The sequence below is a fragment of the Lepidochelys kempii genome, chromosome 1 (genome assembly GCF_965140285.1).
Source record: "Lepidochelys kempii isolate rLepKem1 chromosome 1, rLepKem1.hap1, whole genome shotgun sequence".
NCBI classification, from domain to species: Eukaryota; Metazoa; Chordata; order Testudines; family Cheloniidae; genus Lepidochelys; species Lepidochelys kempii.
In genome coordinates, this window is record NC_136380.1 from 219,496,117 (window position 1) to 219,511,062 (window position 14,946).

Consider the following 14,946-nt stretch of genomic DNA (forward strand, 5'->3'; position numbering starts at 1 on the left):
CAAGAAACTGTGAAATGGACAATTAAGGAATAACCAGCCCATAGGGAAAATTTCTAAGCGTGAAGGTTTATATCCCTTGTAATTTATTTTATCCTGTCTAATGTGACTGTGGTTCTTCTCATTATCTGTATAAACATCCAATCCTTTTTTTGGAATCCTGCTAAGCTCTTGGCGTTTGCAATTAGGTAACGTTACGGCCGGAATCCCGATAGCAAAAGGAATACTTGGAGAATTCTACTAACATTGCTGTACTGTTAGTTAGCTACAAAAGCCATTCAAAAGTAAAAGGGAGCCACTGTAGACCCATTGACTTCAGTGGAATTGCTCCTGTAAGGGTTGGTCTTGGAAGGGTAGGTTTGCAACATTAGGCCCTATGTTATGTTTTACAAACATTTAATAATCCTTAGTGCTTATTTGCTCTTACACAACTCCACAAAGGCAGGCAAATCACATGCAAAGCCATTGCAAGCTCGCCTTTCAGTTATAGGTTGTGCAGTGCAGAAAGAGCCAATGCCTTTTACCAAGCATCCAAGAAAACCAAAAAGAATCATGCAAGATGGTCACAAGCCACAAGAGCATTCCCAGGCATGCATTTAAAAGAATAGCACACGCACCATACCATAGTAGGGGTAAAGAAGGCTAACCAGTCACATTACAGAATAAGCATCTTCTTCCTCTTCCATATAGAGAATATAGATAAAACAGGTGGTCAGGCCTGCACCAAGCAGCTAGTACACCATAAACAAAAACAGTCAGGAAAACAAGTTAGATTGGATTGGGCAGATTAGCTCAGTACAATAATGTCAAAGGATTGAACTAGCTGCCCCCTATGCATTCCAAATTAGCACATGACACAATCTCTAATTTCCTCGCGACAAGGATTGGAGCTGACCACAGGAAAGTAGCAATTTGGGCTTTTCCTACACATAGCTGCGTGTTTGGAAACAGAGAGATCGTCAAAAGTTTTCACCCTTTGATGATAAAATAAGGAAATTAAAATAGCAAGCAGCTGTTTCGATAGTTTAAATCATTCAGTCTTCAAAATGAATACAAATTCATTTACAGTTCAGCAGAATCACACAAAGGTTCCCATCCAGCAAAGCACTTGAACGCGTACTTAACTTTAAGCACACGAATCATTGAATTGACTTCAATGGGACTGCTTGAGCAGCAAGCTGCTACTCAATGTGAGTAATTTGCACAAGTCAGTTATTCACAACAGTGCAGTCGTTAGCACAAATGAACAAGACTCTACTGTAACTGGGTTTTTGAAACTGTACAATATTACTTTCTTAAATCCTATTGCTTTCTCTGTAGATAAACTACTCCTCAGAGAGAACCGTGGGAACCTAAACTACCTGGGAGTTTTCTCTCACCTGACTATCCAAGATACAACCTTTGGCTTCTTTCTGCCATTTGAAAAATAAAAATTAAACATTGATTACCTTTTATTTAACATCAGGAAAATAACTGCCTACTTGAGCGGAAGCTAGATAATGTTGAGATTCATGAAATCAAGTACTATCTTTCTTGCAAGTTGTCTGGATAGACCCCATTTCTCCACCCCTCATCTGGCCTATTTAGTGCCACTCATGGCTGCAATGCCTGCTATAGGTGAGGTAGGTACATAGGCCTCATTTGAAGCCCATCATAGTTGATGGAAGGACTCCCATTATGGACTATACTGAGGGACCATAGTGAATGCGCCATTAAAGCAGCAACTGGCCTTGGAAAAGAGAGCTATGGTTGATTCATAAAAAACTCCATGCAAGTGCATTCACATTCAGCTTTGGCATCAAATGGGCATACAGCTTGTTTCTACCACACAAAACAACTCTTCAAGATTAATAGACTAGCGTGAATTTAGGCAGCTGGAAAGCAAAGCATGAGAAAACATCATCTGCTGCAAAACAAGTGTTTTGTGGGGACAAAGTGTAACCTTATAAAATGAATATTAAAACTTCATGAGAATTAAAACAGCATGGAATGCACCATCCTCCTAAATGATTGTTAGACATACAGAATAAAAGAAACATGCATATCGGTGATAGGAGGAGGCAGTTCCTCTTACAATTTACACCACTGATTTTGGATGTGAGCTTGAACTTTGAGAGGTCAACAACAGAAAGGCAGAAGCAGAGTGACGCTGTATTATACAAGGCATTAAGTCTTTATTTAGACTTTGGTGGGGGTGAAACTAAGGGATAAATGTCCTGTGGAGCTTGACTGTGCTTTGTGTGCTTCCTTGTCTGTTGTTCATTCCTATCAGTTTGAGCACTTGTTTGTTGATTGGATTAGAAAAGCCATGGGTGGGCAGAGTGCACCGTAGCAGATATCAAGCTGTGAAAGACCTTATCCGTGATGCGTGACAAATCAGAAGAGCTCCTGAAAACTCCCAGGTTTGCTGACCATTGCCATTTCTGGATGATAAGCCACTGGAGGGCAAGAGTGAGGTGGCTGAACTGAATTAGAATAAGCGCTAGATTATGACTTTCCTGTATAATTAGAGGTGTGCAAAATATTTGAAACCAGAAATGAGAAACATTAGCAATTTACAGGGTTTTTGTTTTTTTTTCAAAAAAAGAACTTGCTAGAAGTAGAGTGAGACTTATTTAATGGAGAAAAAGACTGTTTTTACCGTTCACAATGAAGCAGTGGGAAATGGTGGCCAACCCTAACAACCAGTGTGTATATGGAGAACTTAAGCTATGCATCTCACCCCAGTATGTAAGTAGAGCATATGTTCAGTGCAGCGTATAACTGAGCACACGGGACACATTCAGTAATACTTTGCCTGCACATTTTCAACACTGAAAAGTGAGCTTGGTTGCAAATCGGATCAGAAGGTCTATAACTTTGCCACCACCTGAATTTATTATTTTGTTTTAGTCACACCCCTCACTGTGCATGAGTCGGGCCTAAGACATGAGAACATTATTGCATCCTGGTAAGGAACAGGCCAGATTTGCTGCTGTTGCTGCTGCAGATGCTCTTCTGTATGTGCAATTGTGAATATACTTCTGCATCTAAACGCTGACTGCTCTTTTACTCCGCCTGCTCCTGAGGTAAGCTCACCTCTTCTGATCTAGTCCCTGCTTGGCATAAACTCCACTGTAAACACTTCATGGCCCTCTTGCTTAATGAAAAGTTGGTAAAAAAAAAAAAATGATGGCACTTGATTTATTGCTGTTCTCAATGGACACACAACACAACTTGCTAAGGCTCAACATGGCTATGCAAGCAAGTAAGGCGGGGTGCATTTGTGTGGACTACCCATAGCACTAATTGAAGCAAGAGCGGGGAATCAAACTTCACAGAATGGCTACCTCTCCCCTGCACAGGTGGGTAAGAGGGGCTGGGGAGAATACAGAGCTTTGGCTCTAATGCTAATGTGCTTGCCTGTGTAGCCTGCCAACATACCAAGTATAGGCCTGATGCAATTTCTTTCTTCCTGGAAACAGAGGGGAGTCTGGGAGAGAGATTGTGACTCTTTCAGTCACACTTTTCCCCAGGTTGCTTGTGGGGCAGCAGAACAATATGCTGCAGGTCATGACATGATAATCTAGCTCTAAATCTCAACAGGCATGTGGCCCAGGGGTCAAACCACTGGCTACTTATGGATGAGCATCGCTGGGTCAGCTTTGACCGAAGAAACTTGGGGGCAGGGAGATGGGAGAGTCAGCAGTAGTCGCGTCATATATTTCACCCTGTCTTTCCTGCCCTCTTTCCTCACTTACAATGTACAAAAGAAAAAAATCAGACAGCTAATATTCCATGGCTGCTGAAATTTCTGAGTGTGCAAACCAGACGCTCAATATTTTGCAGAGAAATGAATTTTCAGTGACACGAAACTTCCTGAAATGAAAATGGTGAAATTTTTAAACTAAAGCACCCCACCCCCACCTCTACTTTGACACAGTTCTAGTTATCACCTAGGAAAGTAGAAGAAAATGAAGTTTGCCTTAGTATAAGGAAGTAAGCTTTGCCTTAGTATAAGGAAGTAAGTGTGCCCTTGTTGCCAAGAAGGCCAATGGCATTTTGGGATGTATAAGTAGGGGCATAGCGAGCAGATCAAGGGATGTGATTGTTCCCCTCTATTCGACATTGGTGAGGCCTCCTCTGGAGTACTGTGTCCAGTTTTGGGCCCCACACTACAAGAAGGATGTGGATAAATTGGAGAGAGTCCAGCGAAGGGCAACAAAAATGATTGGGGTCTGGAACACATGACTTATGAGGAGAGGCTGAGGGAACTGGGATTGTTTAGTCTGCAGAAGTGAAGAATGAGGGGGGATTTGATAGCTGTTTTCAACTACTTGAGAGGTGGTTCCAGAGAGGATGGTTCTAGACTATTCTCAGTGGTAGAAGAGGACAGGACAAGGAGTAATGGTCTCAAGTTGCAGTGGGGGAGGTTTCGGTTGGATATTAGGAAAAACTTTTTCACTAGGAGGGTGGTGAAACACTGGAATGCGTTACCTAGGGAGGTGGTAGAATCTCCTTCCTTAGAAGTTTTTAAGGTCAGGCTTGACAAAGCCCTGGCTGGGATGATTTAATTGGGGATTGGTCCTGCTTTGAGCAGGGGGTTGGACTAGATGACCTCCTGAGGTCCCTTCTAACCCTGATATTCTATGATTCTAAGCAGGTGAATGGCACTGATTTTTTTGCCTCCAGTGCATAACAGGAAGGGAAGCGCTCCTTAAAGCTGAAAATGAGTGGATGAGTTACATAGCGATAAAGAGGAAAAAACGAACACACAGATGGTCATACCGGAACACAGGAGCATTAGTAGAGTGCTGTATTGACAGGAAACAATACCCAAAAGTGCAGCAAAAACATGTTCAGTCCAGCTAATACCTGATGAGCCCAAAGAGACCATAAAGAAGGTACGTATACAAGCTAAAGGTCTCAAAAGCGCCTAAGTCAAAGTTCCATTTTTAAAAGTGACCTAGGGTATGTGTCTATTGCAATTAAACACCTGTGGCTGGCAAATGCCAGCTGACTTCAGCTCGGGGGGCTCAGGCTAAGGGGCTGTTTAATTGTGGGGTAGACATTTGGGCTTGGGCTGGAGACCAAGCTCTAGGACCCTGCAGGGTTAACCAGACACTTTGCCTGTGAGCCCGAGTCAGCTGGCACAGGCCAGCTGCGGGTTTTTAATTGCAGCACAGTCATACCCTTAGGGACTTGAGTCTAAGTCCCATTAAGTTTCAATGAGAATTAGCCTCCTAAGTACCTACGGTCAAGATTTTCAGGAGTAACTATTGATTTTGGGTGCTGCCCACCCATCATCTAATCTAACCCCTTTAAGGTTTGAGCACCCAAATACTGAAGCTTGCAAAATCACTAGTCACTTCTGATCGTGTTGGTCTATGCCCAGAGGTAGATATTTGTAGGATTCGGCTGTAAAATGGTACCTTCTTGCGCCTCCTTTGTCTATGGTTCACACTGGCTTCTATACTGACAGACATTTTTAGTACCTTGAGTCCTGCAGAGCCTACTCTCCCTCAGCAGCATGATTAGCAGCTGAATTCTGATTGCAAGGATCTTTATTACCGGAGATGGCTTCACAGCCAGAACCACAAAGCTTGATTTTCAGATCAGGGAAACAAATCATGTACATTTTAAATTGAGCAAATACTCTCCAAATCGTAAATATGTGAGCCCTGAGAGACTAATGATAGTAGTTAATAATGACATGTATGGACCGGGCGCAACATGTGCGATAACATGCTTAAGAACACACGGGCGTACGAGACTCAGCTAAAAGGGAATATTACCACTACTACTTTTCACTTGCACATATGAAAGGCACAGTGTATCCCAAAGTAATTAATTGTGCTTCGAAGGCTGAGCCAAAGTCCACTGAAGTAATGACTCTAATGGACCCTAAGACCCCAGTGGGAGCGATTATCCCCATTTTACTGAGCTAAACAGAGGCACAGAGATGTTACGTGACTTGCCCAAAGTCACACAAACACAATCGTGGCAGAGGCAGGAACAGAATCCTGGAGTTCCACTTCCTGCTTCTTTGCTCTAGCTGCCTATTAGCATGATGCTGTATCTCAGGCAGACAAAAAATACTTGTGCAGAATGGACAGGACAGCAGACAGTGGAGAGGCATAAATAAGAAAAGGAAACAAAGACGGAGTGAAAGGTTCATAGAATCATAGAATATCAGGGTTGGAAGGGACCCCAGAAGGTCATCTAGTCCAACCCCCTGCTCAAAGCAGGACCGATCCCCAGTTAAATCATCCCAGCCAGGGCTTTGTCAAGCCTGACCTTAAAAACTTCTAAGGAAGGAGATTCCACCACCTCCCTAGGTAACGCATTCCAGTGTTTCACCACCCTCCTAGTGAAAAAGTTTTTCCTAATATCCAACCGAAACCTCCCCCACTGCAACTTGAGACCATTACTCCTTGTTCTGTCATCAGCTACCACTGAGAACAGTCTAGATCTATCCTCTTTGGAACCCCCTCTCAGGTAGTTGAAAGCAGCTATCAAATCCCCCCTCATTCTTCTCTTCTGCAGACTAAACAATCTCAGTTCCCTCAGCCTCTCCTCGTAACTCATGTGTTCCAGTCCCCTAATAATTTTTGTTGCCCTCTGCTGGACTCTTTCTGATTTTTCCACATCCTTCTTGTAGTGTGAGGCCCAGAACTGGACACAGTACTCCAGATGAAGCCTCACCAGTGTCGAATAGAGGGGAACGATCACATCCCTCAATCTGCTGGCAGTGCCCCTACTTATATATCCCAAAATGCCATTGGCCTTCTTCAACAAGGGCACGCTGTTGACTCATATCCAGCTTCTCGTCCACTGTAACCCCTAGGTCCTTTTCTGCAGAACTGCTGCCGAGCCATTCGGTCCCTAGTCTGTAGCGGTGCATGGGATTCTTCCGTCCTAAGTGCAGGACTCTGCACTTGTCCTTGTTGAATCTCGTCAGATTTCTTTTGGCCCAATCCTCCAATTTGTCTAGGTCCTTCTGTATCCTATCCCTACCCTCCAGTGTATCTACCTCTCCTCCCAGTTTAGTGTCATCTGCAAACTTTCTGAAGGCGCAATCTACACCATCCTCCAGATCATTTATGAAGATATTGAACAAAACCGGCCCCAGGACCGACCCTTGGGGCACTCCACTTGATACCGGCTGCCAACTAGACATGGAGCCATTGATCACTACCCGTTGAGCCCGACAATCTAGCCAGCTTTCTATCCACCTTATAGTCCAAGGTTAAGTGGAATGATCAGTATTTTACATTATGTGACTGGAAATCCCTCCAAGCTGCACACCCGATGAATTAAAAAGACTGAAGGCACTTTCTATGTGCTGGGCAGCTTGTGGTTAGACTGAGAGTGTGCAGAAGACTCTTACATCCCTGTGTTTTAGTGTCTCCTCCCATTTGTCCCAGTGGCCTGTCTACCATCACCAAGAAGACACTGATGAAGCTCTGTGTGCAGTGCTGAAGTTCAGAGCAAGCTCCTGGGGGAATTTCACTGCCTAACTGTGGCTGAAACCTAACTGTTTCAAAAGAAGAAAAACTAAAATTCGTTAATGGAGCAAGAAAAAGATTAAGAACCACAATCTCCATCATGCTGCTCTCTTCCACCTGCACGTGGGAGAAGGATGCCTCAGATCACACATTCAGCTGCTCCAACCAGGTTCAAGCTAGGGAAAGTAAGGAGACTTGTGGGTAAGACCCTGGAGTGGGACTCAGGAAAAAGGCTGTCTGGAAAACAACAATTCTGTTTCATGAATGGTTTTGAGGTTTTGAAATTTGGTTTCTTTCTGCAGCAGAATGAGACTGTTTGAAATTTGTCATGGAAAAAAAAAAGGGTGAGACACTCTTCAGCCCAGAATAGCAGGGTGGGCAGGGACCTAACTTAGGATGTAGAGAACTCAGGTTGAAGCCCCTGTTCCAAATCAGGCAGAGCAGGGAATAAAACCTGGGTCTCCCACATCCCAGGTGAAGGCCATGAGTTCAGGTCCCTGCTCTGCCTGACTTGAACCTGGGCCTCCCCACATCCCAAGTGAGTGCCCTACCTATAGGTCAGAGGTTCCAAAACTTTTCTTATTGTGTACCCCCTTCCAGATCTACCAGCTGCATGCATACTCCTACTCTTCTCGTCACGATACTTTGGGTGTTCTTCTTAACACTACCTGCTTTTAGTCATCCATCCATATTTCACTGTTACATACAGATATAGTTACAGTGCGACGTATAAAACTGAACACAGTTCAGAAAACTCCCCCCCTTCCCCCCCGCTTGCTAAGTTCTGAGCTCAGTTAGACTGAACACTTGCTGGGCAACTGAACCCATTCTGCATGGAGACTGGAGGTGAGGGCTCTCTATGTCAGCATCTCTGTGTATCTGTGTTCTCACTGGTACATCTTGAAGTAAATTAACTACCATTTTTTAAATAATAAATTCCCACAGAGTTTTAAAGCTTCATCTGAGTAACCTATTATGAAAATGCAATAAATAAAATAATCAATAAAATCCACCATTACACAATTGCGCCTGCGTACCCCCAGAGATGTCACATGTACTACAGTGTGGGAACCCCTGTTACGCTCTTCAGGAGTCTCTTTCCATCTCTCTCCTCCTCCATTCTCTCCGTCTTTCTCCCTCCTTCTGCAGTCTGGAATTGAGACAGTTCCCAATGAAGTTTTCATCAAAACTTGTTTCCATGAAACATTTTTGTTTAGACAAATTGGCATTTTTTTTTGACAGAAAAAAGTTTTGCTGGACATTTTTCAACCAGCTCTACTCAAAAGAACAGGACTCCGGTCCAGTCAAACTTGCAGCTGGGTGACCTTGGGCAAGTCATGTAACCTGTCCATGCTTCAGTTCCCCTTCTGTAAAAGGAGGCGCGTGATGCTTCCCTTCCTCACAGAGGTGCTGTGGGGATAAATCCATTGTCTGTGACGGGCTCCAAAACTGAACTGATGGGGCCATATAAACAAGTACATCGTAAGGAGAACTAGATCAAACACACAGCCTCAGAGGGGCATAAGCAGCATTTTATTTAATAATGATTGATTCTTATTAGAAGGCCTCTGTAGTTAACGCACTGGAGTGTAAGGAGGTGCTGTGAGACATGGCTCATGGAAATGGAATTGAAATAAGATCACATAATTTACGTTCCTCTTAATCATCACCCCTAATGGCCTACACCTGATAATGCTTCCTTGGCACAATACCATAGGCCCTGTCTGACTGAGTTAACGTGTTTGGCAGCTGTAGGACTATGCAGAGTATAGCACAGCATGTCACAGGCCCGCAGGCAGAGTCAGGGTTTATGTTATTTTATTTTAATCTGGGGTTAAAAGAAACCTGGGGAAATAATAAAGTAGCAATTTCAGCTTAAAGCCTTCATTTTCATTTTAAGAAGTAAGCCTGGCAGTTAGCTACCACAATCCCATTGAAAGTCCTTTAGAAATCCCCAGGGAGTTAGGCACCCAACTCTCACTGAATTTCAGTGGGATTTGGGCACCTCACTCATTTTGGTTCCTTTGAAAATCGCAGCCTCTGTATTCAGGGGTTTATGTGTAAACTGCTCAATACAAATAATCCAGTAAATGCGTAGCTCCAAGGCCCATTGCATCATCAAAGCACGTTTCTTCATGCAGGGCCACTACCATCCGTGATAACATTTATGTTCCAACCAGGGATGAGAGTGCTCCAGCTGCCCCTCCCTGTGAGCTCACATAGCAGGAGCTCACATAGCGCCAATGCTGGCTGTTTATTGCAAGCTAGCTGAGAGCCAGCCTAGAAATTTAAGCATCTGGCCTCCTGGTTAGCAGTGATGCACCACCACTGACCAACAGCGTGGCCAGCTTTCCAAAATGACAATATGGCACGTGTGTCATGGTGAGCACACGGAAAGTATGAGTGGGGTCGTGGCGTTAGGCACAAGAAGGGCTTGGCAGCCAGGGAGTAAGGGAAAGGGGAAAAAAATGCGCCCATTCCTCCTTCACCTTACCCTGTGTATTTGATTCTGGGGGTGGGATTTTAAAAAGCGCTCAGCTTTGGTGTAACTCTTGCTCAATGGTAATCGATGACTTCAGTGGGAGCAGAGTTAGGCCAACACTGAGTGCTTTAGAAAATCCCATACTAAGTGTATCGGGGGGGACTTACTTGAGAGCTTGTATAGAGTAGCTGACTGGGAGGCGTCATGGCAGGTGGGAATGGGAAGTCACCAACGCGTGACAGAGTTGGGGTGGAGGCTTCAAGCCACATATGTGGAGAAGCCAGTCTATCATCACTTTCACCAGATCCCCTGGCTGGAGAGAGGGTGGCGGAATGGGGCTCCTGGTGCAGTATAAACATGTTGGCATTTTCTGAACATTAATAATGAATCCTCACCGTTGTGTGTTAATGATCTCAGTGCTGTACAAGACACACAAATAAAGACAGGCTTGGCCCTACAGAGCATAGAGTCTAAGAGACCTGCCCAAGGTTACAAAGAAGGTGAGCATCAGGGCCAGGTTAGAGCTCCTGACTCACAGGTCTTTAACCAGTCCACCAGGCAATGCTTAACACGTAGTTTGCAAAACTCAGGAGCAGAAAAGCTGGCATTTCTTGTGGTCTCTTGTGGCAAACAGGCTGATTGTTGGGATGCTCCACACTGCAAAACTGGGCTACAAGATGCTGGGCTTCAGGGACCATTTGTGATTCAGGGAGAAATTTCTGCTGAGGTGATTTGCCACGTGATTCTGGATCCCCGGCAAGTGATCGGCCACAAGGGCAATGTTTTTTGCCAGTGCAAAACTGCCAGAACTTGATTGCCTCCTGACACAGCACATTGAAATGTGCTCCCCACATTTGTTCACATAATACATCATATTGTCAGTAAGGATATGCACCTCCGAGTCCCTGATGTGATCTCAAAGGGCCTGACCGGCATTGTAGATGACATGAAGTTCCAGGACCACTGATATGCAGAGAAGCTTCCAGTTCCAACCACAGGCCTTGAGTCCACTTCCCAACCTATTAAGGAGGCACTGGTGACAATCAATCCAGGTTGGTAGGGACTGCAGAAAGGGAACACCCTGGCACACATTGTCCTGAACTATCTATCTACATAAAAGAGTCCAGGATCAGCAGAGGAAGTCAGATGATACTGTCCAAGGGATGATGATGCAGATGATAGATTCTGGCTGTGGCATCCGCCATGGCCAGAGCTAACGGCAATGAGGTTTTGGCCACTGTACAGTCTTCTGCACTAAATGCCTAGAGAGTTCTGGCAACAGGTCCACGAACTTAGACGTGGATGCCCAATTGACAGTCATATTTAGAGAGCAATACCAGCTGGTTTGCGATGCACATTTGCAGGAAAGAGAAGGTATAAATCTTCCTCTCCATTAAATCCATCCTCTTAGATTCTTTGTTCTTAGGGGTGGACTAATACCTTCCCTGCTGTGCCCTGTCATTTGCTGCAGTCACCACCAGAGAGTTAGGGGCAGGGTGGGAGAAGTAACCCTCAAAACCCTGTATGGGAATGAAGTGCCACTTCTCCAAATGTTTCACTGTGGGAGGCAATGCAGCCGGAGAATTCCACAGGGCCTTTGCAGGTCCCAAAAGAGCCTCATTTATTGGGAGGGCTATTCTCCCAGGAGCTCATGATTGGAGAATATCCAGTATCTTATGTGTATTCTCCTGCAGGGATTGTGCCTTTGGATACCCAAAGTAGTGACCCTATACCTCAGGAGGGCCGGGTATGCCTTGAAGTCCTCAGGCACAGAGGGATAAGACAATTCCTGCATGGTAGAGTCAACTAGGGAGGAGGAGGAGGAGGTTTTCTGAGCAAGCTATGGGTCCTATTCAGGACTTAAATACTCATTGAGTATTTCCTGGAGCTCCCCATACTCCCCCTCCCATTTGGGGCTCTCGTTTCAGCTGCGGGTAGAGGGTCTCAGGGCTTCAGCCTTGCGGAGCCCTGTGGACCCCCTGCATCTGGCTCATGGCCCTCCAGAGGGCTGAGGACCTCTGGTTGAAAACCAACAGCAACAGGCTGGAGTCAAGGGAAAATATTTAACGGAGTGTTGCCCTGAACAGCTCTGGCTGAATTTAAGCCATGGTCCTATTCTTGCACTACACTACAGGATCTGGTCTGAATACCCTTGGAGGTCCAGGAGGAATGGGCTCAGGGGTTGCTTGCAGCTGAGATGGTTTGGGAGAGGAAGTCACTGTCAGATCTGGTGATCTCGCTCTGGAGCGGATCAAGAAGCGAGACTGCAGGGACTGAGGAGCATCCTAAGCGGGCCACTGGGCATATGGATAAGGCATTGGTAGCCAGCTGGCACTGGGCCAGGAGTTCCTGTCCTGAATGCAGGACAGATGCCATTCTCAATACCGATGGTACTGGGCCTCGTGCAAGCCTCGACTCCCCAGTCTGAGGCCTGGGTGGTGCGAGCTGCAGGGCACAACAGAGGATGAGGTGGTAGAAGTCATGGCACCAGTGAACTCTTGAACCAGTGGAGAGTCTGGGACTGAGAGGCAAAGCGGGTCTGATGCCTCCTGATATGCTGCCAGCATGGAAACAGTTGGCATCGGTGTTAACGTCATCAGTACCAGACTCAACGGATGCCCCAGGGCCGGAACCGGAGTCGATGGTACGGGTTCTTGCTGCTCTCAGTGCAGTACTGGGGGGTGGGTGGGGACAGACCTGTTCCTTCCCACGTGCCAAAGGGACAACGGTACTGGTCAGCACTCCTCTTAGAAGATGAGAAATCTCCCCCAGCCTCGGAATGGTCCCGATTCATTTTATGGGACTTCTTAATTCCTGTACCAGAGGAAGGAGAATGACTCCTGAGCATGGGTGACTGCCGATCAGACGTGGACTTCTTGGACTGTTCCAGCAGGTCTGCTTCAGCCACAAGTCTCTTGCCACCTGAGCCCTCTTGGTGAGCGACTTGCATATGGAGCACTGCTTTTTAATGCGTTCTTCACTGAGACACAACAAGCACCTTGTGTGGGGATCGCTGTTTGGGATGCCCCCCCCCCCCACACCAGACAATGCCTGACCCCTGGTGAAAGCATCGCACCGGGCAGCCAACTACTATTGCTATTACTAACACAACACTTAAACTACGGTACTACTAACTACTGTCTCAGACCGAAAGCATGAGGAGGAAACCGCCACACGGAGCTCTGACTCGAGCCGTGGGCAGGGAGAGGGAATGGGGAGGATTGCAGTGGCCCCACCCTTATAGAGCCGGAGGAGGGGTTAGGGTTGCAGGGCATGAGCATTGCCCCTCGGGTATTGCTAGGCAAAGTACTCTGGCTCTATTGTGCTGGGTGTGCGCACACCTAAGTAGAGTACACGGCGGCATCTACTCAGTGAATAATAAATACGAATATTTTGGAAAACCCCGGCAAACAAACTTGCCTGATGGCCTTACAGCTGGCTCTCTGCCCCAGTAAAGTTCTGTGGTAGCTATGCCATCAGAACAACAGAATTGCGCTGGAGTGGAACCGGGACAGCAGTATGGAGTATGGACCTAAAAAAAGCAAGCCAAGTGAGCTTCTCGGTAATGTACTGAATGCCACCTTCATCCCAGCTATTGGGAATATTCAGCACACTTTGGAAATTTAACTTGAGATTCTGAAAGTGACCTAAGGGATTTGGATGTCCAATTCCCATTCAAATGAATGGGAAGTAGGTTTCCTAATCCTCTCATCTGAGATTTTCAAAGCTGCCTTTCTGTAATAAGGCATTTCACATTTGCTGGTGATCTTCAAAGATTTCAGCAATGGCTATAAAGAAAACCCTGTTAGGCGTAGGTTTAAAAGGGAACAGTTATTTCCACCGTGGTCTGCATCTCCTTACTGAGACCTTTGTCATTTATTACATGATATAGCCTAGGTTACTCCCAACTTTTTGAGACCAGAGACTCCATGCAAGGAATGAGGATTGGTTTGAATGGGTTATCCCAAGGCAAAATGAGTGTGGATTGAACTGCTTGGCTGTTGTGCTTGAAACCAGGCACAAAATCTCTCTCTCTCTCTCTCTCTCTCCTTTCATTCTATTCTCTCTGTCTCTCTCTCCCACACAGACCCCCAAACAGAAGTGTTTTTGAATGCTGTTTGTGGAAGCCACACCTTGCATGTTATCCCTCCATTGCAGAAAGGCAGCAAAGTCTATGGGCTGTGTACAGGACTGTGCTTCCGGCACTTTTGTGTTTTAATGCCAGCTCTTCACTTGCCTCACTGTATAGTCTTGCAAAAAGTCACATATGACCAGTGACTGGGCTTCCATGGCTGTGCAGGGAGGGGCAGACAGAGCCTCCTGCATGCCCTGTACAAAGGCCAGTCAAAACAGAAGTCCCGGCACTTGAAGGAGAGCAGAGACTGTTCCTTGTGAGCATGCCTGGAGAGTGCACATCACTAATGTAGGATGTGTGGACTTGTGGGGATGCTTCACATACAGACTGCAAACTTCTCCTATACACCAGGAAGCAGGGGTTAAATTGTGCCTCCCTGAGCTTTCCCCTGGAGCAGTGTGCCTCTGCACTGCTCAAGGCTGAACCCTAACAGCTCCTGACCTTGGAGTGACTGTACCTGAAAGGCACAATTTAGCCCTTGACCTCTCTGGGCCTGATTTTCAAAAGTGCTGCGTACCCACAACTCCAAAGGAAGTCAGTGGGAGCCATTGGTGTTCAGTATCTATGAAATCCAGGCCTTATGTATCTGTTCCCCTGTCTTTAAAATGGGGATAGGACTTACTTGCCTATAGATTTGTGTTAGGCTCCAAGAGCTATGTTTGGCCAGAGCTTTGAAGATGTAAAGTGCTAAATATTACAATAATTAAGTTTAATGGTGTCCCAAGAAAAGATAACGCCTGTTCCGAACTACAGGATACCATACCTCATTTTGCCTGTCTGTGTTACACTTCGTTTTTCCTAATTTTAAAATAAAAAAAGAAAACAATAGGGAAGTGAAAATGTAC

The 14,946-nt window shown here is 45.7% G+C and overlaps 1 protein-coding gene across 8 annotated transcripts in view; it reads right to left on the reverse strand.

Moving 5' to 3' along the window:
• Nucleotides 1-14,946, reverse strand: part of TSPAN11 (tetraspanin 11) — a 189,861-nt gene that overhangs the window by 30,218 nt on the left and 144,697 nt on the right. For 5 of the 8 annotated variants that reach the window (XM_078849111.1, XM_078849118.1, XM_073314430.2 and 2 more), the window contains one exon: nucleotides 620-728. The exons of the other annotated variants lie outside the window; for them this stretch is intronic. In XM_078849111.1, the coding sequence (XP_078705237.1) occupies nucleotides 648-728 (81 nt within the window). In that variant the 3' untranslated portion in view covers nucleotides 620-647. The remainder of the gene's footprint in view (nucleotides 1-619; nucleotides 729-14,946) is intronic. 8 annotated transcript variants of the gene reach the window in all.